Raw genomic sequence first — 27,395 nt, 5'->3', positions numbered from 1 at the left:
ACACACACACACACACACACACACACACACACATATATATATATATATATATATATATATAAACTGGTCCCAAAATGATTTCAATAGGCATATAAAGGCTTTGCTCGCCATCACGGGAACCTCCTAAACTTAAGTTCTCCAACCTTGATATGCATGGGATGGGAGTTATATGTTTCAGGGCAAGGAGAAAGAAAGACAAATATATAGGGGAGAAGGGTGAGGTTATAAGTCAGAAGAATAAACTGGTTATCATTTGCAGGCATGTAAACTAAAATATCATAAATGAATTTGTTAGAATGTCTCCAGGGTTCAAATACTATTATATACTTCCAATGTTAAGCAAATAACACAGTAGGTCATATTCAGATTTCCAAACATTCATCTATCTTGTATCTTCATCATTTCCAGCAAATCTTACAGCTAAGAGTCTCCCTATATCTACACATTAAAAAACATCATATCTTAAGGAACTGTGAACATTTTACTAAACTCTTCCCAACCTTCTATTCACCAAACCCTCTCAAAGTGCTCTTGTCCAACAGCTCTAAAAGATGGAACTGGTTACTTGGGGCATTCTTTTCACTGTTGCTCTAGACACTCTTTAAACACTGGAGTGCATGTTTTGTTAACACCTTTGTTCTTATGATACCATACAGAAAACAAGACTAAAACGTATCAGCTATCCCCCAAAACCTATATAAGTAAGCTCTTGAGATAATTCCATTTGTCTTCCCTTTATCCATCTCCAAAGGTCATCATTATAATCCATTTTCTTTAAAGGGAGGAACAGGAAAGAAATATTTTTTTTTAAAAACGTAGTGTATGTTGGTTGCTTTTTAAACAGAGATGTCAAATTCTAATGGGAGTATGTTTTCATTCACAAAATTTCTAAGTGTTAATGGTTTGTGGAGTCGTTGTGTAAGACCCACATTTGACATATTCATATTTCTGAAACCAATATTTCCATTAGTAGGGGAGACTGACATAAGTTGTTAATAGGCAAGTGCTGAATAAATCTCACAATCTTTAGTTCCACATACTTTAAGGAACAGAGGATAACACTTAAACTTAGTAATATTCAATCAAAATTTTACTACTAACTCTCCTATGGATGAATTAATAACTTTTTTGAGGTCACATAAAATAAGAAAATAGGTAGAAAGAAAATAAAAATTAGAGATGTTTTGGAAAAAACAAAGGATTAGCTACAAATTAATTTCTATGTGTTCTTTGGGCACAATTGTTTAGCTGTCATGAAAGTTAATAAGCCACAGCATGCTTCAATTATTGTATCCACATATAATTTTATCCTCAAAGACAAAAATATGATTTTAGAGAAACTTAAAGAGTGCAATATTTTTAGGTCTAATAATTTTTTTTCTTAAAATGGAAACTGGATAAGATTGCCTGTCCATATTATTCCCTATACTTGGGACAAATACTTTTCCAAACGAGTGATTTTGTGCTAAATCAGAATCTTCATTACAAAGGAAGGAAACAAATATTTATTAAATGACTATGTAACAGATACAATGCTAAATATTTTGTAAATATTATGTTACATGAGCCTCAACATCCCTGTTACTGTAATCTCCATTTTATAGCTGAGGAAATTGAGGCAGACAGAGTTTAAGTGATTTGCCAGGATAAGCATCTGAATGAATGACTGATGCCAGAATTGAAATCAAGTCTTCCTAACTTCAGGCCTATTTGAGCATTTTATTCATGGGGCTATTTAGCTACCTCTACATAATTTAGTAAGAAATGAAAGGAGGAATTCCCTTCATGAAATATATATTCAAATGAGATTTACTGAAAGATATTTCTAGTAGTCAATTGAGTAGAGATAGAGAATAATGCAAGTTCTTGGTTCTTTGTATCAAGCTGGGCATCCAGTGGCTAGCCGGGTGACCTAGATGTCAGGTCAGCTCATAATGGGGATGAGGAAGGAAGAGAAAGAGGGAACAAATATCTGTTAAGTATCTGGTACATGCACACCCTGTGCTAAGAGCTTTACAAATCTGATCTCATTTGTTTCTCAAAGATCCCTAAGAGGTGGGTGCAGCAATAAAGGGGGAACCGTAATAAAAATGGCTTCCTGGGGGGCAGCTGGGTAGCTCAGTGGATTGAGAGCCAGGCCTAGAGACGGGAGGTCCTAGGTTCAAATCTGGCCTCAGACACTTCCCAGCTGTGTGACCCTGGGCAAGTCACTTGACCCCCATTGCCTACCCTTACCACTCTTCCACCAAGGAACTAATACATAGAAGTTAAGGGTTTAAAAAATTAAAAAAAAAATGGCTTCCTGTTCTTTTGGTTGACTGGTATCATTCAGTTTCCCTAATTTCCCAAGCATTCTAGAACAGTGATTACTAGGGAAGCAAGGTACTATCTGGGACTTCTTCCACATCTATGTTCTGGAGATTGCTCAGTGCCTAGCATTTTCTGAGTGCTTAATAAATACTTATTGACTGACTAATTTTAGGTGATAACTAATTTAGGTGATAATAGTCATAGTAGTGGTGTTAGGGAAGTGAAGGGAAAATAATGGGAAAGAATTTGATTCACTTCATTGCTGACTTTGGATCTTTATCTCAAACATTCCCACAGCTCAGTGATTTACTCCTATGAAGTAATGACCTCATGATATAACAAAGGGCAAAAGGTCCAATGTTTATTCATGATTTGTTTTTTTAAAATTTAAATCTTAATCTCCTAAACCAGCCTCTAGGCTATAAAGCATTCTTTAAGTTTGGTATACAGGACCATATTCACTTAGAGTCCTCTGTTCAGTACCTCATGTCCTAGGAAGTGCTGCATCCACAAAATGGGCTGTCAGTAATTACAAATATGTATATGAATATATATTTTCTCTATCAATCAGGGTCACTTCATTTTAATTCATAAAAGAAGAATCAAGTTTGAATTTATAAAAATCCTGAAATAAATGTACAAAACCAATCAAGAAAAAAAGGTATGGTTTAGCTGGCCTAGACACAGCACTCAAGTACAAAACATCACCAAACTACATTAATATTTTCTTCAAGGTATTACCAGTTGAATAATTCTAATAATGAATTCAATATGAAGCCAGTTTAAGATTTTTCATCCACTAACAACTATCAGTTATTTCTTCCCCTTGTTCTTATATTAATGACAACGAGGAAAACTACTAATTAAAGGCATTTAAAAAACAGATCTCATCACACCAAATATAATTTCTGTGCTACATGGAATGAAAAACATTCAATATATAGAGACCCAACAGAAGAGATCAAAATCATATAGGAACAGGTTTAGGGGCTTTTCATCCTTGTCATCCTATCTACTAAGGGAGCTTAACTAAAGATATTTTCGAAAAGTCTACAGAGGATGATTACATTTTGAAAAGTTAACTCAATGGTAAAAAAAAAACAAAAACAAAAAACAAAAAAATAATTATTTTGCTCACCTGGTGAATTTTATATAAATTGGAACTGGATCATTAGCACATCATCAATTACAAAAACAAGAACTATTTTATCTACCTGTGCAAAATTCTACTTAACAATAAATGTTAAAGAAAGAGTTTCAATGCTGAAGGCCTTTGACCAAGTCTCTCATAAAACTTTCATAGCCAAACTTGGTGTAAATATAAGTTGAATTATACTATGATTGGGAAAAGTCAGAATTAGATAAACAACCACTTTGAATTGTTTGTAGTAATTAAAGAAATTGGTCTAAACCCAGAGAGAAGTCTATAGTCAGACTTCTATCTGGAATCTATTATTTTTCAAAATTCAGATAAAAGCACAGAATGTGAACTTATCAAATTTGTTGACTTTACAAAATGGGAAGTACAGCTAATACCTTGGATGATAAAAAAATAATTTTTTTAAAGTACTCAGGTTTTAAGGACAGGACAAATCTAATGAGATACAATTGAATAGAAAACAATATAAATTAAGATAATAAAAATAGTATAAATTAACTACATAATAGTATAGGAAAGATATGAGTAAATAGTTCATGTGAAAGGGAGCTAACAGTGACAAGGATAAGATAATATGCAACAATTTGTAAGATGAAGCTGAAACATTTTACAGAGAAAAAAATTCACTTATGTATATATTTATATATGAGATCTATATGATCACATGTGATCATATGTTTATATATGATCATTAAATATCAAGTAAAGCATGAAATTAAACAGACAAGAAAATAGGCACATGGATTATGCTAAAACAAATTTAAAAGAAGATGTCTTTAAAATAAGAGGAGAAATAGATAAGTTTAAAAATAAATAAGCAAAACTAAAAGCCTCTATTTTTTAAAAGCTATCCCAGTTAAGGAGCCATCAGGTAACCTGATTAGGAAAAAAAGAGGAAACTCTAATTACCAAAAGAAAAAAAAAGAGACAATAAAGATGAAATAAAGAATTATCAGAAAATTCTATACAAAATTACATGCCAGAAAAAGTGAGAATTCAAAGGAAGTAAATTCATATCCAGAAAAATCAAGTGGCTTAAAACTAATTATAAAAGTTATAAATAACCAATATCAGAAAAAGGAAATTGAGCAAGCCATAAATGAACTGCTAATGGAGTTAAAAAAAACAACAAACAAACTCTGGGCCAGATGGATTTACAAGTTAAAAGTTAATTCTACCAGACATTTAAAGAGAAATGAACACTTTTACCCTGAAAACTATTTTTCATAAAGATAAAAGATATTCAGCTAAATTACTTTTAAGAAACAAATATTGTTCTAGTATCTAGACCACGAATATATAATAGAGAAAGAATATAATATAAATTCGACAAATGAATACTAACATTATCATTTAAAATAAAATACTTCCATATTCACGTGCTATATTCATAAAACAATTTTCTATGACCAATTTGGAATCATATGAGAGATGCAAAAATGATTCAATATGAGAAAAAAATCTCTGAATACAATTCATTAAAAAACCTAATAATTAAATAAGTAACAAAGAATTAAAATATCATTATTATCATTGTAGTCATGTATGGATTCATATCTTTTCTACATTTTTATATCATAAAGGTCCTAGGGTACAGAACTGTGCTATTTTTTATTTTTGCATTTCTACTGCCTAATGAAAGGACTTGAATATATCAGATGCTTAAGAAATATTTTTTCAAATTGAATTGAATAAAGGACCTAGCATTTTTTAATCCTGGGGTGACTAAGGAAGCAGTCTGTTACTACTACAATATTGCTTCTTTCTTTTGGTGGCAGTAATACCTAACATCAATATAAAATGATGTAGATTATTGCATAATCTTAAAAAAGATATTTTAATTTAATCCCCACAATAAACCTCATAATTAGGGTATAAATTTAATTTCTTTATTTTTATTTTTCTCACTTTGTAAATGGAGAAATTAAGCATTGGAGAAAACCCTAATAAAATAATTAATATTTATATTTGAATTTAATATTTAATTTTAATAGACCACTTAAAAAGTGAATTTAGGCAACTTTTCCAAAATCACATGAGAAATAAATGACAGAACTGAGTCTTCATTCACATCTCTCTCATGCTCAAAGCTCTTTCAATTCAATCAACAAATAGTTATTAATCATATAGTTTATGTAAAACACTTGGCTAGGTATTTTTGAAATAAGGATAAACATTTAATAGCCCATGTCTGAAAGAAGCTTATAGTATATTTGAGAAACTATTTTTCTACCCTTTCCATTATTTATATAACTCACCAGTTACTATTTTGGGAAATCAGATTAAGAGTTACAAGAGGATTAAGAGAACAAATAGACAAAATTCTTAATTTTATGAATGAAAAAATCATGGTCCTTGAAGTTAAGATACTTTCTCAAGGTCAAACAGGCAATTAAGGGCAGAAATCCAGTATACCTGAATTTGAATTCATTAATACAGGTAAATAGTTATGCATACCATTAAAAAACATATAGTATTACAAACTCAACTAAACCATGATGTTTTTAAAAACCCTTACCTTCCCCCTTAAAATCAATACCATGTATTGGTTCCTAGACAGAAGAGCAGTAAGGGCTGAGTAATGGGAGTTAAGGGACTTGTCCAAAGTCACAGAGCTAGGAAATTTGTCTTTGGACAGATTTAAACCAGGATCTCCTCTATCTGGACCTGGCTGTCAATCTGGTGAGTCATCAAGCTGCCACCAACCATGGTGTTTTTTTTTCTTATTTGGAGAGGGAAAAAATCAGTCTGGTCTTATGTCAGAAACTTTTGAATTCATAAAAATATTATTATTTAAAATATCAAATATAAATTATTTTGATATTTTATATAAGCTTATGCTAGAATTTATCATTTAAGCATCTTTAGCAAAGTGATAGAAATATAAAGCTCATGTATACTTGGTGCTTACCAAAGGCTTTCAATGCACATAACATACATGTTATCATTATTCAAACATTACATATATTTGACACATATATGTCATAAAATTTGGTTAGCTCCAGGGTAATGACTTTTTTTTTTTAATTTTAAACCCTTAACTTCTGTGTATTGACTTATAGGTGGAAGAGTGATAAGGGTAGGCAATGGAGGTCAAGTGACTTGCCCAGGGTCACACAGCTGGGAAGTGTCTGAGGCCGGATTTGAACCTAGGACCTTCTGTCTCTAGGCCTGGCTCTCAATCCACTGAGCTACCCAGCTGCCCCCAAGGGTAATGACTTTTTGACCATAGTAAGACCATCTTCTAAATTACAAATGGGTTGTCATCTTTGCTAAAGAATGAAATCACTCCAATGAAAAAATGCTTTGACATGTAAAATTTGTAGAACTTATGAGGATACTGGTTCCCAACTTAAAAAGCAGGAGAGGTGGGAAAAGTATGAATAAGCACAAACAAACATATCGTTTATGACTCATTTAACTGATGCAATTTTTTTACATTAAAATTTTTTACATAAAATCTTTGGATTGTTCATCCCTCTGACGTGCAATTTCTGCCTGGCATTTGAAATAATATTCCTCATTTAAAGGGAACATATCTTTATTCCTATTTAAAACACATATGAATATATGTATATATTGTAACTTTTTAAAATTCACAAGAGAATTTAAGAAATTTATATACATACCAAATCACACACACATACACACATCTTTATAGACATATGACAAAAGGGCAAATGGAGAAATAATATATTGATAGGCACAATAACTGGAGATAAAAGTAATTATAACAGAAATGTCTTTTAATCATTTAAATTATTTGTGGTATTATTATTATTATTTGTTTCTAAACCCTTAACATAACTAATGCCAGGTGGAAATGTATAAACTATCTTGGGCACATTATACAAACAAAGCATAACTTGGCCTCAGCAAACAAGGTCTAAAGAACAGTGATTGAATTCATCTTAAAACAACAAATCAATCCTTCCTTATTAATGCCTTAAATACCAATGTAGGAGCACTACCCTGTAGCAATAAGAGGACGTATTCAATTACTGCCTGTTTTCTCAACCACTCTCTTTAGTAATTACACTATGCGTAGCATTCTTCATTGATACTATATTAATGTGTGGGGTGGAGGTATCCTAAATTCAAATTGAATTAAGGCAAAACATGCCAAGGAGATCTGTCTGTGCAGCAATGTGAGTGCCATCAACATACTATACAGCAGGAAAAAGTTTGTATAATACTGTATCCTATTTTGTTTTTCTAATTAAGACCTTTTTAAAATAGTACAAAACTACTATGTTTGAGTGGATCAGTTAACCTTGAATTTTAGTCTTGAATGCCCATTTCATACAAATGAGATAAGACTAGGCATGATATTTCATAATCTTGTGCATGTGTCATGTGCACTGAAATAACAATACTGAAACCCATTCTCAATAGACAGGTTGCAATAAAAAGAGAACAGCAAACAGAAAACTTTTCTACTGAGACAAAACCAAAAGGACAAAGGTTCAAGAAAAGGTTGCTCACCCTTTTGCAGAACTGTCAAACAATTTCTATTGACCAAGAATAGCACCATAAACAGACCAAACAAAAGAAATGATGAAAGATGTATTTACTTGTTCAGGGTCCTTTTTTATTTTCTCTCTTTCATTTCATATACACCCACACTGTACAGTTTGCATTGTGTTATTAAATAACCAATAGCAACCTAGGCGAAACAGTGGATGGTTTCTATGATGCCATCAAGCACCAGGCAGATGCTTGGCACTGTCGATACGATTTTCTGCATGTGGGTTGCACAAGACCATAAAAACAGTGCAGATAGGTTAATCGATGGATGTGCACTTATCCTTGAAGTATTCCTATTAGATACTCTGAATTTCACTCATTATCTAGAAAATTACTAACACAAGTGGAAGACCTTAACCCCTTTTAGTTTGGGGAGAGCTATTTAAATATAAGGGACAAGGTGGGACAGAACAAACAGTACCTCCTCCCATAAGGAGTAGAGAGAATTCATTGTGGTCACTGTAAGTTGATCCCAAACAACTCAACACTGTGAAGAGAAATGTTCACTTTTTTACAATTTTGTTTTTAGTGGCAAATCTGAACTACATTCTACTAAAACTGAAATATTGAGTTTGGATCAAATTTGAAGACTTTAAAACATTTGGCTTAACTTTTTCTCGTTTAAATAATTCTAATATAAAAGTGTAAAGAGATAATTTCTACATGAATGTAGTTTGAAATCCAGTGAAAACTATATATACCTTTATTACTGATCCATAAATTTACCTAACTATTAATATCAAATACACAATGATGAGACATTTTTGTTGTTTGCTATGATTTTTTAAGCATATAAGTATTATTTCTCATAAGCTATTATGTGTTTTCTTGGGTATCCATTCATCCATAACTCTGACAAGCATCTCTGTTGCTCCTCAGAATGAGAAAATAAATCACCAATGAAAAGTGAACCATGTCCAGAAATTCCCAGGACAGCATTATTTTATGTGTATGTGAAATGTTTATCTCAGATTGCTTGTACTTAATATGAGTGGACTACTTAAAAAAACTGAATTAAATGGATCATCACCAATACATTTAAATCCAAGGCATGAAGGAATGAGATAATTGCTATGCATTTCAGCCTCTGCCCTTCACCAATAATCTACCATACATGTCAAACCTACATTCACGTTTGGGATCTAAGGAAGGTGATGGGCTTACTTAATAATACTAAAATATACAAGTCAGATCTTCATTCTGGCTTCTAGCCTTGCCTTAGCCTCACTGATACTTCATTCCCCCACCATATTTTTCCATCCACATTAAGGGCAGTTAAGAAAGGCAACCTGGGAACCCTTCATGCCTCAGAAATCTGGGCGCAGGTGGCAAAGAAAACTTTGAAGTGAGCTCTTCACTAACTCTAGTGTTGGTCGTGCCTTTTTCACAAGAATCTCCCATTAAAATAAAAAAAAAAGACGAAGTACCCACTAGAACAAAACCAAGCAGGCCTATTTAATTAGAACAAACTCTTGATATCCACTTCTTTATGTTAAAACACAGAGGCAAACAGGCCTGGGAGGTCTGATTAGTTTTAATATGCACGGTCATGACAAGTGCCTTGAGGGTAACAGAGTGAAACATACACACTTAAAAAAAATCCTCCAGCTAGCCTGACAAATCAGTTTGGGGTAATTGTTGTGTATGTTGACCAAGATTAGAGTGTTACTATTCAGCAAGGGCCTGAACCTTTAATATGAAGGACAAGAGGCCTCAGAAACAGGTGGCTTGCTCTTGTATCTTGAATAAATGACATCCCCCAAAGCTGTGGCTCATAAGCAGACAAAAAGAGCTGGCACATTCCTCTCATGTGTATTTTTAAATTAACAGTTTCAGTCAAAGCCTCTTCTAAAAGTGGTCCATGCATTAAAAATAACATTCTGCAAGTGACAGCTTTTGCCAAGGACACAAAAAGCAATGCCACCCCATTAGTATGAAATGTTTGGGAGAATGTCAGAAAAATGTGGGTAAAGAGAATTTTGGAGAGATTTGTAGAGTTGTGTCAGTAGATAAACCTATGTTTTGGTCAGAAACAAAAAAAACACCAAGGAAATGACAAGCAAAAAAAAAAAAGAGTTTCAGCCTTCAAAGAAGGATAAAGGTGAAGAATTAAATCCTGAGGATTGTTGAAACCTTATTATAACTAGGGCTTTTCTCTCTAACATAAAGAAAAATTCTATCCTTTTTCTACCAAAAAACACAAGTTCCATAACAAATTATAATCTTCTTTGACCAGAGTGCTTCCATGTACAAGTAAAGTGCTATATCAGCAGCTCAGACATTTTTATCAAAGAAAAAACCCCAAAGCTATGTCTGAACCTTTGCAGATCTAAGTCAGAAAGACTAGGATGAGAAGCTGAGTAAATTCTTTAAAGTAGCCATTGAAATCAACCTTATCAGGATAAACTGTTAGAACCTTACTTCGCTTAAAAATGGAGGTGACAAATGAACAGGTTTTACTTTTTTTAATGTAAGAATTGTCAAGGCTTCAACCTCAGTTCCCCTTATCAACCATAAAAACACTTGTTTTTGACAAATTCATATTCTATTTAAGAACTTCTTGTCTTCCCAATGTATTTTATTTCTTTTTTTCTTCATATTTTTTGTGATTATATGTTATGTTGGTCTCTTAAAAAGATTAATTCATCTATCTCTCTAAAGAAGAGAAAAATTTGAGGGTTATCCTCCAAACAAGTATGATACAAGTATGTGATGACAATGTACTAAAGACATCTTTCTATAGCAGCAAAGTGCAAGCAACAGTAAAGTTCTCATTTGAAAAATACCCTTGTTTGTCCTTCATTAGAACATAATTTACAAATCTTTTTGACATGTACTTTGCAAAAAAACCAGTGAATAAATAAAAAGAAAATGAATCCTAAGCATTTAGAATACCTTTATAATTTTTGCCTTCATCAGAAGTGATTTTAAAACAACAATCTAATTGAAAGGATCCATCAGTAGTGTGCTTTGAATCTTTGAAGTTGGAGAAGATAGTTCTGCTTTCCTTATCAAAAAATAGTATTTAAATTTGATAAAATTGGGAGAAAATTCTGAATTCTTTTTTCACTCAGCTTATTACTCCATATGTTTTGCTTTATTTTCTAAAGGGCTCCTGAAACAGTATTCATTTAAATTATAGTGAAACAGGTGTTGTGATTTATAATGTAAACTTAAACCCAAAACAAATCACCTGAAGGGGATGTTCACAAGACCAAATATCATGCACCAGGGAACTGACTTCCTCAAAAAAAATACACATAATAATGTAGCACATAACAAAAGATGAAAATATAATAATATTTTGCCTATTTTGGGATATGTAAAATTATTCTTAAAAGTCAGCATAAGCTGTATACCCTGCAGGTCTTGTGCTTTTATATGTCTAGCATGTTACAAAAAAAGGAAAAGAACTGAAAAGATGATGATATCTGAGAAAAATATTCAAGTAAGACAGTACACCAAATTAAGGCAACTACAGGAAATAAATGTAATGATTTCCAATGGGAGGAGAAACCATTTTAAAAGTTTGACAGATGTAAACTTTATTGCATTTCCCAGAACTGAGCAGAGGTTTAAAAATTGTTTTGTTAACAAGTGGCTATTATATTGTATACAGTAAATCTATTTTATATTTTGATATGAAAAAGATGGAAATGAAAAATACTATTAGTTCATCATAATTCATGCCAAAAGAGTTTAATGCCTTCTCTGTTCTTTGCTACCTTGAATTTGTGTTGAACTTTATGGCATCAAGGAGATTTCCATTTTTCTTTAACCAATAACAGACAGTTCCTACCTTCTTAAATGAGAGCATAAATCAGAGAAAAAAATTGCCACATTTCATTCCCCTAACTGCAAAAGGCATCCTATGGTCAATTGATGATGATAAGGATGAAGGCTTAAAGCTTCACTTCCATTTCCAAACTCTACTTCATGTTCTTCCTTATATTATACCAGAAATAAAAGGAAAGTTGCTTCTTGTTCTGAAATATGGGCTAGAAACACTGTATGCCTTCAGTAATAAGCTTAAGCATTTGGACTCTTTATCATTATTTATATAGAGAGATATATAGATATAGATATGGATATACACACATACATATACACTACACACACACATACACACAAGTATACAAGTATCATACAAAGATGTTTTGGTACAATTTAAGGAGAAAAAAGTCTCAAAAGAAGAGTGATTACAAAAATTTTAGTTGTCAAGAAAAAAATATTAAAAAAGAAACTTACCTTTCATGCACAAAGAATTAAATGATTCAACTAAACTAGTGTTAATTTCTAAGAAAGGAAAGACCTTTCTACATATCTTATACATACATAATTTATATGTATATATGGAGGACATTATTTCTCTTAATTTGGCCTAAGATCACACGGTTTCTTGCATTCTATATAATATGGCTGATTCATGATGTGTTTCCATTCCACTACATACCCCTAAGTTTTTTTCAAATTAATTGTTAAAGTCATGCCTCCTCCATCACATAAATCCATTTATGTGTATGTATATGTGCACTACCAATAAAAATCACTTTATTTGCCTAATACTGTATTCTCATTATATGTCATTGTGTTTAATTGAATCCATTGCTCTATCTTGAAAAGATTTGGAATTTTAACTCTCATCCCATGATGGACTACTAAAATGGTATCAGCTGTGAACGTGGTAAGTATAATGATCTATTATTTTATCTTGCACAAAAGGCCCAGCAAAAATTTCTACAGAACTCCTTTGGAGAAGTTGGAGTCACTCAACTTCAGAATCCTCTGCAATATACACTCATTTGGATCAAATCTTTCCCCCCTCCCCCTCAAGAATAGCAAATAAAACTTTGCTAATATTTCTCATGTCTAGGTAAAGTATATTTACACAGTTGCCATAATCTACCAGTCAAGTAACCTTGGAAATTAGGACACTATCCTCCATCCTTCAGTACTTCTTCCTTCCCTATTGTCTTTGTAAGTTTACTGTTAATAGTTCAGCAATTATGTTCTGCACAGTGTTTTAGTACCCTTGGATGTGGTGTATTTGTGCCAGCTAGTGAACCCACCCTTGAACTCCCCAATGCCAGACAGGTGATCTCTTGCTATATGCTTGCAAATCTTGATAGATCTCCTATTAGCCATCTTTCTGGTCCAAAGACCACCCTTCTTGGCAGAACATAACCAGAGAGAATAAAAGTTGAGCGCTCCTGCCTCCTCTCTCTTGCTAGTTATCCCTGACACATTGTCTTCAAGTAGCTTCTTTGAAATTCCTCTTTCCCCTGGAGTAACCCTTTTTAACATCATTTCCCTCCTTTACTAGATTTAGCTCTTTATGAAATTTAGCATTCTAGATTCCATTGTTATCATTTGAGGCACATTTTTATATCTATTCTCTGTTAGCTGCTCTTACTTTCAATTTCTGCACATGCCTTTTAAAATTTTTAGTTGGTGATGTCACTGTGCTGGTTGCTCATGTTTCATTATTACTTTTGCTTCACTATTTTATTTATTTCTTTTTTAAAAAATTACTTATTTTCCATCTTTGAACCAATACAGTGTATTGGTTCCAAGGCAGAAGAGTAGTAAGGGCTAGGCAATGGGGGTTAAGTGACTTGTCCAGGATCACACAGCCAGGAAGTGTCTGAAACCAAATTTGAACCCAGGACCTCCCATCTTTAGGCCTGACTCTCAATCCACTAAGCTGCCTAGCCAGTCTCCATCATTGCTTCAGTTTTATGAGAGAGTTCTATTTGTGGAGAGAGATATTGGAAAATATGAGGTAAAAATGCAAAAACAAATATAGTTATAACATTTTTAAAAGAAAAAAAAGGATAAATTAGTACCTTATATCCCTGCAGTGTCATACCATGACTTTTAGACAACATTCCCTTTCCATCATGATCAAGATTGTTATTCTTTTCCTTGTCTCCTTTTCAGGAATTTTTATTTGTGAGAGCTTCCCAACCCTTCTGGACTGACTTCTCCCATAGGATTTTTTAATGTGGGATTGTACCTGTTCTTTCTCTAAATCACTGAAATTAGCACTATCAAAATCTAGAACACATGTCAAGACTATTTCTTCTATTCTAACTCATAGTCTAATTCTGAAAAAGATACATGAGTTCATCAGCACTCGATATTGATGAAGATTATAATTTCTCTATGCTTTAGTCTCCACCAATATTAATCACCTGGTGGTCAACCTGCTGATGACAAAGTGGCATAGTCACGTCACACATTATATTGTTCCTAACTTTCTCTCAATGAAAAATTAACCTGTTACTAGCATATCAACTTGATATCTTGGTTAAGAATATATATGACAGCATGGTGACAATAGACCTGAACTCTTCAGTATTTTCATCTGGCACTCCTAAGTATATCTAAGTTATTGGTAATGGTTAAAGTAAGCTTTTTAGCTTCAAACATTCCTTTATTCATTTCATGGAGAGATTGTCTATATTTTTAGGGTCATCTTAGTCAGATAAGACTTGTCCGGGGTCACTCAACCACTAAATGTCTGAGGTTGGATTTAATCTTAGGTCTTCTTTAAGTCCAAAGCTCTATCCACTTTACCATGGAGCTACTTCTGAACTGATAATAAAATGGACTTTATACCCCTATCACTTTTTGACACATGTTCTTTTGATCTTCAGGCAATATATTGGTTTCTTGTGTTTATATATATTTAGTGATACAGCATCATCACTATAATTATAATCATTTAGTGACTGATAGACCAATGAAAAAAGAAGCCAAAGAAGAATGATCTTGTGAGAAGTAATGAAGCAAAAACTCAATTTCATCTCTAGAAAACACCTACTATAAGAGGCTACTAAACACACGAAATAACAATACAGGAAACACAAGGATTCTTTTAGAACCACTGTTAGTTTAAATAATAACAAAAAGATGTGTTGTTGGCCTCTTTTCCTAACCTGGACCAGTGTCAGAAATTTGGCTGTGTATATAATGTGGCTGCTGCTTAATAGTTAAGAATATAAACAAAATCAAATGTTAATCTCAACAAATTCTTAAAGAATATATGTATGCAGTGACTGTTTCCCATTATTGACTCACTCGTTATTATAATTTGAATGGGCCAAAGAAATCAAATCATTTTAGTGTGCCATCAGAACATATTCCTCAAAATAATGATCAAAGAGGCAGTTAGGTGGTTCAGTAGATAGATCACAAGTCTGGAGACAGGAGGTCCTGGGTTCAAATGTAGACTTTCAGACATTTCCTGGCTATGTGACCTTGGGCAAGGCCCTTGACACCAATTGCCTAGCCCTTACAACTCTTCTAACTTGGAACCAATTCTTAGTTTTTATTTGAAGACGGTAGGTAAGAATTTTTTTAAAATGATGGAGACATTTCTGATGGTAGGAAACATAGCATTCTAGTGTGTTTGATATAATCAATGTGACAAAGATGATTACTTTTCTATTAAGAATACATATATATTTCCTTCTAGTATTTAACTTCCAATAATTTTTAACCTTGATTTTTAATTTCTCATTTTTTAGTAATTTTCAGAATTACAAAATTTTGTGTCTTTCAGAATGAAAAGGATTCATCTACTATGGAACATTAATGTTATTCTTCAGCTTTTGTCAGTTCTATCCTACTCTTCATTACCCCTTTTGGGGTTTTCTTAGCAAAGATCCTAGAGTGGTTAGTTATTTTCTTTCCCAGATCATTTTATAGATGAGGAATTGAGACAAATTAGATTAAGCTCCTTGCCATAGGTCACATAGCTTTCATGTGTCTGAGCCCAGAATTTAGGAAAAATAGCCTGCCTGATTTTAAGCATGGTACTATACAATATGCCATCTATCTGCCTTACTTTATAGAATTGCCTTACACCTAATCTACAGTGAATAAATATTTGTACACTGTATGAAGTTATAAATTGATAGCTTAAGTCACATTTTTTCCCTATCCTGCTCAAATTTAATTCTGTTCTAGTCATCTTATCTCTGTCGGAAATAAGTACAAATTACCTGAAGTCTAACAAAAGTATTTGGAATAATTTTCATCAATTTATGCTAACATTCTTTTATGTCTATGTAATTAATTTTATGAAGATTCATTTCTCTCTGTCTCTGGAAAGGTAGGCTCATCTTAATTTGTATGTCCACATAACATTTTTGTTAAGAGTTTCCTTATAAACATTAAATGAAAGTTAAAATTAAAAAATCACCTTCTTTTAGTATAATATTTCAATTTATTTAAATTGAAAAAATACATTTTAAGCACTAAATACATTCTAGATCAGTGATTCTCAAAGTGGCCGCCATCACCCCCTGGTGGGTGCTGCAGTGATCTAGGGAGCCGCGATGGCCACAGGTGCATTTATCTTTCCTATTAATTGCTTTTAAAATTTAAAAAATTAATTTCCAGGGGGATAAGTAATATTTTTTTCTGGAAAAGGGGTAGTAGGCCAAAAAAGTTTGGGAATCACTGTTCTAGATCATAGGAGAAACTATGATTAAAAAGCTAAAATGAAACAATCTCATTATAGAATAGGGATTGTGTGGTAGGATTAGAGCAAGAATGGGGTTGAATGAGTTTCTGATATATGTTTTTTGCATATTTCTTCATGCTACATTAATTCTATTTTCCAAAATATGTTTCAAGTACATTGGAAAAAGGGAAAAGCTCTATAGACTTTTTTAATAACATACTTTATTCCATATATGAGACTGGAACCATAATATTTGGATTTCATCCAAAAAGCCACAAATGTGCTATTGCTAAAAACAACAATTATAGGAAGAATTGCTGGTCTAGACCACAAGTACACAGAAAGTTGATGCTGCAGCATTTTGAAAGTATTAATGAAAATAAGTATAACAAATATCTAGAAAAAACCACCAAACTTGTTATTAATAAAAATGAATGGGAAAACATCAATAATTATTTGCCTATAACTTTGTCTTCTCTACAAAGTTTTCAGGAGAATCATCTATATACACCAAAATGGATATTCTTGGATAGAGATATGAGAAAGAAAGCTTTTTTTACAAGCATAATTCTACAGATTATATCACTATAGTTACTCAATTAATGAGAAGGTACAGAGAATACAAAATCCCATGGTACTTAGTATTGACTATAGCAAGTAGTTGATTTAATGAAGCAAAATATCATTAAACCTGAAGATGGAAGAGAAGAAGGCATGTTTGCAGAGAGTAGGTAAGAACCACTGGATTAGGAGAGATTGAAATTAAGAAGAAGAGAAAGAATGCTTTTAGAAGGAAAAAGAGAATAGTCTTAGAGAACATAAGAAAGTTTATAGAGGACAGGATCATAGGCATAAGCACAGGGATTGTCTTTGATGAGGAAAAGTAACATCCTTTCCTGTTATGAATGAGTAAATAATAGAAGGGATGATATTGTGTGGATCTGAGATTCTGATCTCTGGTTCTGAGATGGAAAGGTAGCTCAAATAAGTGGTATCAATTTTTATGCAGATTATGAGATAAAAACTGCTGAGTTTTAGGGAATATTATAGGTAGTTTAAAGGGAGAAGAGAACCTTTGGAATAGATGCTTTGGAGAAGGTGATATAAAGATAGAGAATGTTAAGATGAATTCTATGTAACACAGCAGGTCAATTTGAGGTTATATAGCAAAAAAAAAACCCCTTACATGACATAAACAATTACCTGGATTGTGCTACTTCTCCCAGCAATGTTCAGTAGCATATAAGGAGCAGCAAAGTAAGGTGGTAGGAATAATCAAGAGTTGGGGTTTAGAAGGGCATAAACAGATGAGTTAAGAGAATCTAGGGAAAAAGACTATTTAAAACTGAACTGATTATATATATAATGTCCAGATTTATAGACCACAGTGAAAGGTATACTGATCAGATGTTATAATGTGGTTAGAGAATAGTTTTAGGAAAGGTTAAAGCACAAGGAAAAGCAGAAGATTGTAGGTAATGATTGTATTGAAGCATTTCAATTATATTGATGCCTCTTCAAAAACCTGTATTTCTAAATTTCTCAGCCTAACTCCCATAGTTTATACCTTCACTCCACTCCAGCCACACACAGTGACAAAGTTCTGTCCTGAATGGCCAAGAGGAAGTAGAGGAAATAACATAAATGATGAAAAACCAATAGGAATAATGTTTTAACAGATTATTATCATATCTCAAAGTGAACTACAAAATTATAATCTACAAAATTATTTTTCCTGGTTAAATTTTTGAAGGTCAATGGAATATACTAAGTAAGTTGATACTTAGGAAGAAGTTGATACAATTGAACATAGTGACAGTGTTCATATAAGAGGACAAATAAATGGCAAAAGTACCCCTTATTTAATAAGAAATTCTGAGAAAACCTAGAAAGTAGTTTAGTAAATATCAGGTTTTCACTACTATCTATTAACCTATAATAAAGGGACTAAATCTATGCTGTCATTGATATGAGGAATTCCATGATGTGGGCAATTCTTTTAATACTAGTTGACATCTTCCATAAAATTTATAGGGGGCAGCTGGGTGGCTCAGTGGAATAAGAGTCAGGCCTAGAGACGGGAGGTCCTAGGTTCAAATCCGGCCTCAGACACTTCCCAGCTTTGTGACCCTGGGCAAGTCACTTGACCCCCATTGCCCACCCTTACCACTCTTCCACCAAGGAGCCAATACACAGAAGTTAAGGGTTTAAAAAAATTTATAGTCTTGGAGAATTGCCAGAGTCTTGGGAGGTTAAATGATTTGCCCAGGGTCATGGCTAGTATGTTAGAGGCAGGACTTGAAGCCAGGTTTTTCTGGCTCTGAGATCAGCTCTCTATCCACTACAACCATGCTACCTCTCTTCTAAAATATACAATCTACCCATAAAAAGTCATATGATATTTTAAAAATAGAAAAATGGAAGAAAGTGCCTTTTATAAGTACAGTTAGGGAGAAAATTCTTAAGCAAACAAAAGGAGGTGATAATAAAAAATGGAAATGCCCATTTCAAATTTGATAAAAGAAAATGATGAAAGCATAAAACAATAATCTGTACACTGAAGAAAAATCTTTACAAAAAATATCTTTGTAAAGGCTCATTATGTTCAATAATGCAGCTACAATAAAAGAAGCTGACCACTGAGGGGGGAAATCACTGAATATAAATCACAAAATTCTCATACTCAAGATATATAGAGAATGGATATAATTATATAAGATCAATAATCAGACATTTTCCCTCAAGTGATAAGTGGCTGTCCTCCATTCCTGGAATGCCTTCTATCTTCTGGCTTCTTTGGATTCCTTTAAGTCTCAGCTAAAATCTCACTTTCTATTGCATTTTTTCCCAGTTCCCTTTTATTCTAGTGTCTTCTCTCCCTTGATTATTGCTAGTTTATTTTGTGTATAGCTTGTTTGTCTAAAGTTTGTTTGCTTATGGCCTTCTCCATTAGCTGTGAGCTCTAGCACTGTCTATTCCTTTGCTTTGTATTGCCAGTGTTTAGGATAGCAACTGGCATATAATAGGCACTTAATAAATGTTTAGTGACTGAACAAGAAGACTTCAAAAGAAGGAAAGCAAACATTTCAACAGTCACATAAAAGAAGGCTTCAAATCATAAATAACAAGCAATATGTAAATTAAAACAAGTGTGAGAATTCATCTTATACCTATCAAATTGGCAAAGACACTCAAGCAGACAAAACAATAAATGTTAGAGATGCTGTGGGACACAGGCATTCTATGAAGCACTGGAAAAATTATTAAGTGATAAAAAGGTTCTGGATAACAATTTGAAATTATACCAGACATGTAACATAACTATATACCAAGGAATCTAGTAGCACAATTGTATGTTCAAGGAGGTCAAAGACAAAGGAAAAGGTACTATATATTAGAAAAAAATTATAATAATTTCTCATTGTTTCAAAGTATATGGAAACAAAGAAGGAATTATCTGAACAGACTGTGGTAATTGATTTAATAAAATATTATTGCATAATAAAAATGGTAAAGAATGAAGACTTCCTAGGAATTTTGAAAGACCTCTAGGAAATATAGCTAAAGAGCAAAAGGAAGAGAGCATTTAAAAATAATCACAATTACATAAAGGAAAACAACCCATGAAGTATTCACTGCTCAAATTGATGTATTCACCAATCTTGACTTTAGAGATATAACAATGAAGTCTTCTTGGCAGAGATATGGGACTTTAGGTGAAGTGTAAGATACATATTTTTCAGAGAAGACCATTGTATGCATTTGTTTTGCCTAATTCAAACTCCTCAACACAAGACAGCATTTTCTGGTGGGGAGGGTTAGGGATTAAGAAATTATTAAAATAGAAGAAAATCCACAAAGTGATTAAAATATGCAATAACTCTAAACTTTTAATGACTTCAGAAAACAAAGGCTCATTTTTTAAGGCAGACATTTTATTCTAATAATTCTATTTGTTTATTATTCTTTAAATAATAAAATATCACAAACTTCTAAGAATTTGGAGGTACTAATAACCCAGAGGAAAATTGAGTGGTACCTGTGCAGGGTAAATAGAGTAATAAGAACCAGACCAAAAAAGGATCACAAAGAAAAGTGACTCCTTAGAAATTTAGGTGAGCCATTCATTTAGTGATATAGAAAAAGTGCTTCACAAATTATCTTGCAATGATAAGAGATGTAAAGTAAGATACCTAATATTTTAGGCAGACCCCTTTGAGAATAAGAAAAAGAATTGAAAAGGATGAAATTATGTTTTTGGGTTATAATATATATTTTTTGGAGAGAGTAGTCAGATCGCTAAAATCATGGAACCATGTAAGTAGCAATATGAGATACTCTGGGGTCTCATAAGGCTTTATAGATGATTTGAGTTTCTGAAGTTGGTGACTACAACTATGAGGGAAAGAGGGGGCCAAAGACAGGGTAAGAAACAAAATCCTGAAAATATCACTTGAAAAGTTGAGAAGAAGGAATAAAGATTATATGCAACACTGAAAAGTAACTGAAATAGTGAGAATTTCAGTGGGCTTTTAATTAGTGATCATTACAATGAACTGATTGATTAGAAGAAAGTCTGATTTCTAAGCATATGAAAAAGAGGTGAGAGGCACATGTGGAAGTCAACAAAGAGCTAGGGATGATGTTGGTTCAAGTCCTGCCTCAGTAAGATAATGACTGTGAAAACCAGGGCAAGTCATTTAACCTGTCAAGACAATAGAGAATTCTCTAAGATTATAAACTGTATAGAAGCTACCAATCTGCATTGGTAGAAGGAATTTCCTCACTTAATGAGTTCCTCATTTGAGTGAAATCATAGATCCAATCCTCATCTCTATAAGAAATAAGTATACCTATTTGGGGAATAGTGTACAAGGCTGTACAAAATTTTGTCAGATTCTAAAAGGATGTGCTAAATTCAGTCTAACTACAAACTGTGTCATTTCTAAATAAACCAAAATAAAACAAACACATAAAGGGAAATTAACAAGAGTACTAGACAGATTTGGCAGAAATAACTTTAATTCTTGGCTCTACACGCAGAGTTTTATTTTTGTTCTTTGAAGTCAATTTCTTTGCACCTCAGTTTCCCCAGTAATATGAAGATAACTCTATTTAAAATGACAAGGAAGTTATAAAGATAACTCTATTTAAAAGTGAAAGGACTATTTGTACTAATGAGAAAAAATAAACACTTTTGAATATATCTGAAAAATCATAAATGCTAGTGTTATATTTATAATGTGAAGCTTTCATCACTCAAATTTAATTATAGGAGGGCAAAATACAAAAAAGGGGGAGGAGATAGAAGGCAAAAACTATCATGAAGGGTTGATAAACTCTCCAATAAGTAAAAACTATGCTTATTTCCCAGTCTTTACCTTCTGGTTCATTTTTGATGAGCTCTTCCATTTTTCTTTGTTTCAAGGTATCTACAACATCAGCTAAGCTGCCTTTGCGCCTTTCTGGGGTCCCCAGGGCTGTACTGGACAATGACTCTCCGCTCTGACGCCCACCTTCTTCTGCCTTCAGGGGTGAGGTAGATGAGTTATGTGGGGCAAATGAAGATATCACTTTATTGCCATCAACTTCCTAAAAGAAATCAAAAGATTAAGCCATTATTTCAGTCAGCAAAATCACTTACATCAGTTCATTGCATTCTTTGTTATTCTTTTGCAACCTTAAAAAAAATCTGAAATGAAATGCATTGCTTCCAGTAAACAAGGAAATAATACAAAGCTACTTTGTAAAAGAATTCACCAAGTTCATAGGCTAAGCAAAACAACCAAAGATTAGATTAGTGATGAAAACAATAAAATGTTTTTCCCCTCTAATTGAGCACAAACATCATACTTTTATAATACTGCTATGCTGAAAAAAACCCTCAATATATTTAAAAGATGAACAAACAAGCTTTAGGAATTTTTTTCCCTGTAATAAGTAAATGAAGATTAGCAGCTTTTTTGCTTGTTTCTCTGTTTTGACAACCAGCTTGGTCATAAATGCTGGGTCAGAATCAGGAAGACCTGAGAGCAAATTCAGCTTCAGACATTTCCTGGTTCTGTGAAACTGGACAAGTTACTTAATCTCTCTACCTAAGTTTTCTGTTGATAATAATAGAATTTACCTCACAGGGTTGTTGGGATGATCAAATAAGAAAATATTTACAAAGTGACAAATAAAGGGCCTTTAATAAATGCTTTTTCTTTCCTTCCTTTCCATTAACATAGTGCCTGGCAAATATTAGGCACTTAATAAAAGCTTGTTGATAGACTAAACACAATTAAACAACAATTTAATAGCCATCTCTTAAGCAAAAACTGTTAAGGGTTGGGGATGGAAAACAAAAAGAAATGTAATCCTTTCTGCTAAGGACCTAACAGATACAACACGAACACAAATAAACATGACACCAGATAATAATGGTTCACATTTCTTTAGTATTTAAAATATCATAAAATGCTTCCTTCACAATTACCCCATGAAGTCGTAGTACAATTATTATTTCACCCATTGTACAAATGAAGAGTCAAATACCCACAGTGCTCATGTGACTTTTTCATTATTAAACAGCTTTGGTTAGAGCCCAAATTTGAACCCAAATTTCCTGACTCCAAGTCTAGGGTTCTTTCTATTACATTATGCTGAATTGTGACAAAGGAGAAATTCAAACTGCTTTACATTTTGAAAGGGGACACATGGAAGATTTTATGAACATAGTAGCTTTTGTGGTTCAATCATTTTAAGACATATCCAATTCTTAATGACCCCTTTTTTGGGTTTTCTTGGCAAGGATCTCATAAGTCTTTGCCATTTCCTTCTCCAGCTCATTTTATAGATGAAGAAACTGAAGCATATAATATAAATGACCTTCCCAGGGTAACACAGCTGTAACCAGATAAATTCAGAAAGACTAGTCTTTTTGACTCTAGACCCAACAATCTATCCACTAGGTCATCTACCTGCACTTGGCCTTTAAAGGAAATGTGGAGGGAAAATGGATATCTGCCAGGCATGGATGGCAAAAAAACACACAAAAAACAAAACAAAACAAAAAAACACGGAGTATGTGGAATTAAGAATGAAATCAGGAATCATCAGGTAGTCCAAGAGGGAAAAGAATTGGACCTATGATTTCATTGCTAAAGGGAACTCCATTTTGAGGAAACTCTATCTCTGTAATTTCTAGATGGGTGCCTGGGGAACTAAAAAATTTAATGACCTATCAATCTCAAAGCCAATTTGTATTAGAGGGATGACTCAGGCTATTCATGGCTCTGAAAATAGCTCTCAAGGTACTATATTATGATGCTTTTTAGTAGTCAAAGATGGCTTCAGAAAATCAAGTGTGTGAAGGAGAATGGAATGAAATAAGTTTGGGAGAGAAGAATGGATCCTGATTTTGGAGATCCAAATACCACATTGGAAATCATTTATTTATTTATTTTTAGCCTGTGAACAATAAAGAACTACTGAAGGAGTGTGAACAAGAGAATGACATGACTAGAATTGACCCTTAGAAAAATTATTTTGGTAAGTGAAAAACTATATTAGTAAAAGAAATGTCATTTTGTATTGCCTTAAAATTGAATTTCAAATGATCTCTTTGTTATTGGTCTATTGATGGACTATGTATGCATTTCCTTAGGAGCAACTTAGCTAAGTAGGAAAATGTTTAGCAATAATTTGGCCACATGGTGATGTGTGTGTGTGTGTGTTTTAGGCAGAAAAACTCTTAAAGATCATTTAATAAGCTATAGCAATGTTTTGACATATACTAAAGGAGAAAGTATACATTTGCAAAATCATAACTCTTACTGAGAGACAATGTGGTTTGAATGAATGAGCTTTGGGACTGACTCTGACAATTCCTACCTGTGTGATCTTAGTCAATAACTAAATATCTCAGCCTCAACTTCCTCATATATAAAATATTAATGGCACCCATTTTACAGATAAAATAACGTCTATAAAGCACTTTGCAAACACTATATAAAAGCTATTTATCATTGTTAATTCATAAGAAAGCTGTAAGGATCCAATGAGATAATGCATAGATAAAAGGATTTGTGATTTTTCAATTCCTGATAAATGTCAGCCACCACAATTAAAATATTATATTTAGCCTATTGCTTCTAATTTAGACTGGGTCTTTATGGCTTGTCTTTAACTTTTATAAAAGCAGCAATCACTAAGTTTATCCTTATACCCTGGCTTGTGTAAAATCCCACACATTGCTACCTTTATCCCCTGACATGTATATGCATACTCTGTTACTACATTACTATTAAAATTATAGATATTTTCAAGTGAAGAAGCCTTAAGTTTTATCAGTTCAGTCTTCTCTATTTCCAGAAAAGGAAACAAAGACAAAAAGTAGTGGATAGACCTATCCAGAAACATAGTAGCTCCCGTTTAATGGCAGAGGAATGACTAGAATAATGCATATATATTGAGTGTCTCAGCACAGAACTCTTTCTATATATCATGATTGTATACCAGATCAAAGTTGCTATTATTTTTTGTTTTACCCTTATAACCTTATTTATGTAACTGTTTTTCTCTTTTTCAATTATGTATCAATACACTTTTATTAAAGAAAAACACAAGAGAAGAATACACTCAACACTTGTATTGTCATTGCTTTTATAGATTTTCTTATCAAACTTTTAACAAGCTGTAGATATTTTTAATACTTAAAAACACCAAATAAATTATTGTGCAGTGATTTTCAATAGTAAACTGTGATAATAAGAAACTAGACCTTATTTTGTAATAAAATAGGTTATCAACCCTTTTTTATATTAAACTCTTCTTAAAAGCTATTCTTCATTCTTTACTGAACCATTCATCTAATATGCATTGTTTGACTCAATCCCTAACATAAAAAGTTTACAGAAAGACTAAATATCTGTGCTAATTAATTTGATTTTCATCAAATTGGTATGTTGTATTTCTGTTTAAACTTCTGTTCTTTAACTTTATTAAAGAACTAATATTCTTATTTTCTTATTAGTACAGCAAAGCTATGTCTTGTTTAAACGGTAAAGGTTCACACTTAAAATTCACACATATATGCTTATTGTGTTTCCAAGGTGTGTGTATGTGTGTTTTGAAATTTTTTATTTAATTAATTAATTTACAATATTTTTCCATGGTTTCATGGTTCATGTTCTTTCCCTCCCCTCCAAAACCCCCGCCCCACTGTAGCCAACGTGCAATTCCACTGGGTTTTACATGTAGCATTGATCAAGACATATTGATATTTGCATTAGGGTGATCATTTAGAGTCTACATCCCCAATCAGATTCCAATCAACCCATGTGTTCAAGCAGTTGTTTTTCTTCTATGTTTCTACTCCCACAGTTCTTCCTCTGAATGTGGATAGCATCCTTCTCATAAGTCTCTCAGAACTGTCCTGGATCATTGCATTGCTGCTAGTAGAGAAGTCCATTACATTCAATTGTACCACAGTGTATCCATCTCTTTGTATAATGTTCTCTTGGTTCTGCTCCTTTCACTCTGCATCATCTCCTGGAGGTCATTCCAGTTTGCATGAAATTCCTCCAGTTCATGATTCCTTTTAGCACAATAGTATTCCATTACCAACAGATACCACTATTTGTTCAGCCATTCCCCAATTGAAGGACATTCCCTCAATTTCCAATTTTTTGCCACAACAAAGAGTGTGGTGGCTATTGTGTGTGTGTTTTAATAACTGTATGATGTTAGAGTCCCAAATAAGGGCCAAACCTATGAAATAAACAGGCTATTCCATTAAAAACAGAAATGCCATCTTTGTTTATGGGTTCTAGTCATGATAATCACACATCATACACAAATATACTGTTGGGTACATATTAAGTTGAAACTTTAGTCTTCATTTGGAAGGGGGTCATTAAACATTTTCAAAATGCCTTATATTTTGGGGGTAAAATGAATGCTTCAATCTGTCATCCAAAAATTGATACAATTTCTTATAGAAAATGCCATATTTTTATATATTATTGTTTTCTTAGGTACTATGTTAGGGCTTATTTAAAAGCCATAAGTCCACCTTTCCAAGAGGGCTGCTAGTCAATCTCATAGTTGTGTCACCTCAAATGTATGAAGTACTGAGAAAAAGAGAGATGTGTGAACATTAGTGTTTTTACTCTCATTAAAGTATGCTTTGGTGTCTGGAGAATGGCTTGGGAATGTTAATTATAAGTTTAGGGCATGAATAAACTATGGCACCTTTGTTCTTTACTTTTTCTCTGAAATCTTTTATGAGCTAATGGCCCCCAGATTTAAAAGGAACTCCTTTAGATACTTGTGTCCTTTCTCCTGATCTCTTACTGTCTACACCTATGTAGATTAATTGATTCTCATTGTTTTTGTTTAATATCAAAAAACTATACTTTATACACTAAAACCAAATTTTCTCATCTCCAAAATCATGACTTCATAGAGAAGTATGTACCTGGATCCTAATGGCCCCATAGCTTCTGGGATCAAAGATAACAGAACATCCTTCTCCTCATTAATGGAAGTGAGTAGTTTTAAGAATAATTAGCATTCTAAACTTTTGTCCTTGATGCCATTTAACCAATTACAATGTTCAGAGATCCTAAGCATAAATCTAGAAGCTATGTTAACACAATACACCTTGTATACGTTCTTTCACCAAACACTGCTTAGAATTTCTAAGTAAGGAAAAACTTGCTGACACATGACAATGATGAGGACTTTTCTGCATAAAAGAAGAAAGCTAGGAAGTTACACAGCACACAGTCGTGGAGATCTGTAGCACCCTCATTATTTCTAAACCAATATCACCTTCATGAGGGACATCCTCTTCCAGTAGAACCTGGGACATGGTTCCTTTCATCTTGCCCCTGCCCTGTGATGGGTTACTTTTCATATTACCTTGCCTGGAACACGCCT

General features: G+C 33.0%; 1 protein-coding gene across 1 annotated transcript in view; it reads right to left on the bottom strand.

The window, feature by feature from the left end:
* Positions 1–27,395, bottom strand: part of SOX5 (SRY-box transcription factor 5) — a 482,736-nt gene that overhangs the window by 312,722 nt on the left and 142,619 nt on the right. Inside the window, exon 3 of the mRNA XM_044679066.1 lies at positions 21,851–22,061. Coding sequence (XP_044535001.1) covers positions 21,851–22,061 — 211 coding nt within the window. The remainder of the gene's footprint in view (positions 1–21,850; positions 22,062–27,395) is intronic.

Source organism: Gracilinanus agilis, chromosome 5 (genome assembly GCF_016433145.1).
Source record: "Gracilinanus agilis isolate LMUSP501 chromosome 5, AgileGrace, whole genome shotgun sequence".
NCBI classification, from domain to species: Eukaryota; Metazoa; Chordata; class Mammalia; order Didelphimorphia; family Didelphidae; genus Gracilinanus; species Gracilinanus agilis.
The sequence above is the reverse complement of the archived record's forward strand: the minus strand, read 5'-3'. Positions and strand labels throughout refer to the sequence as shown.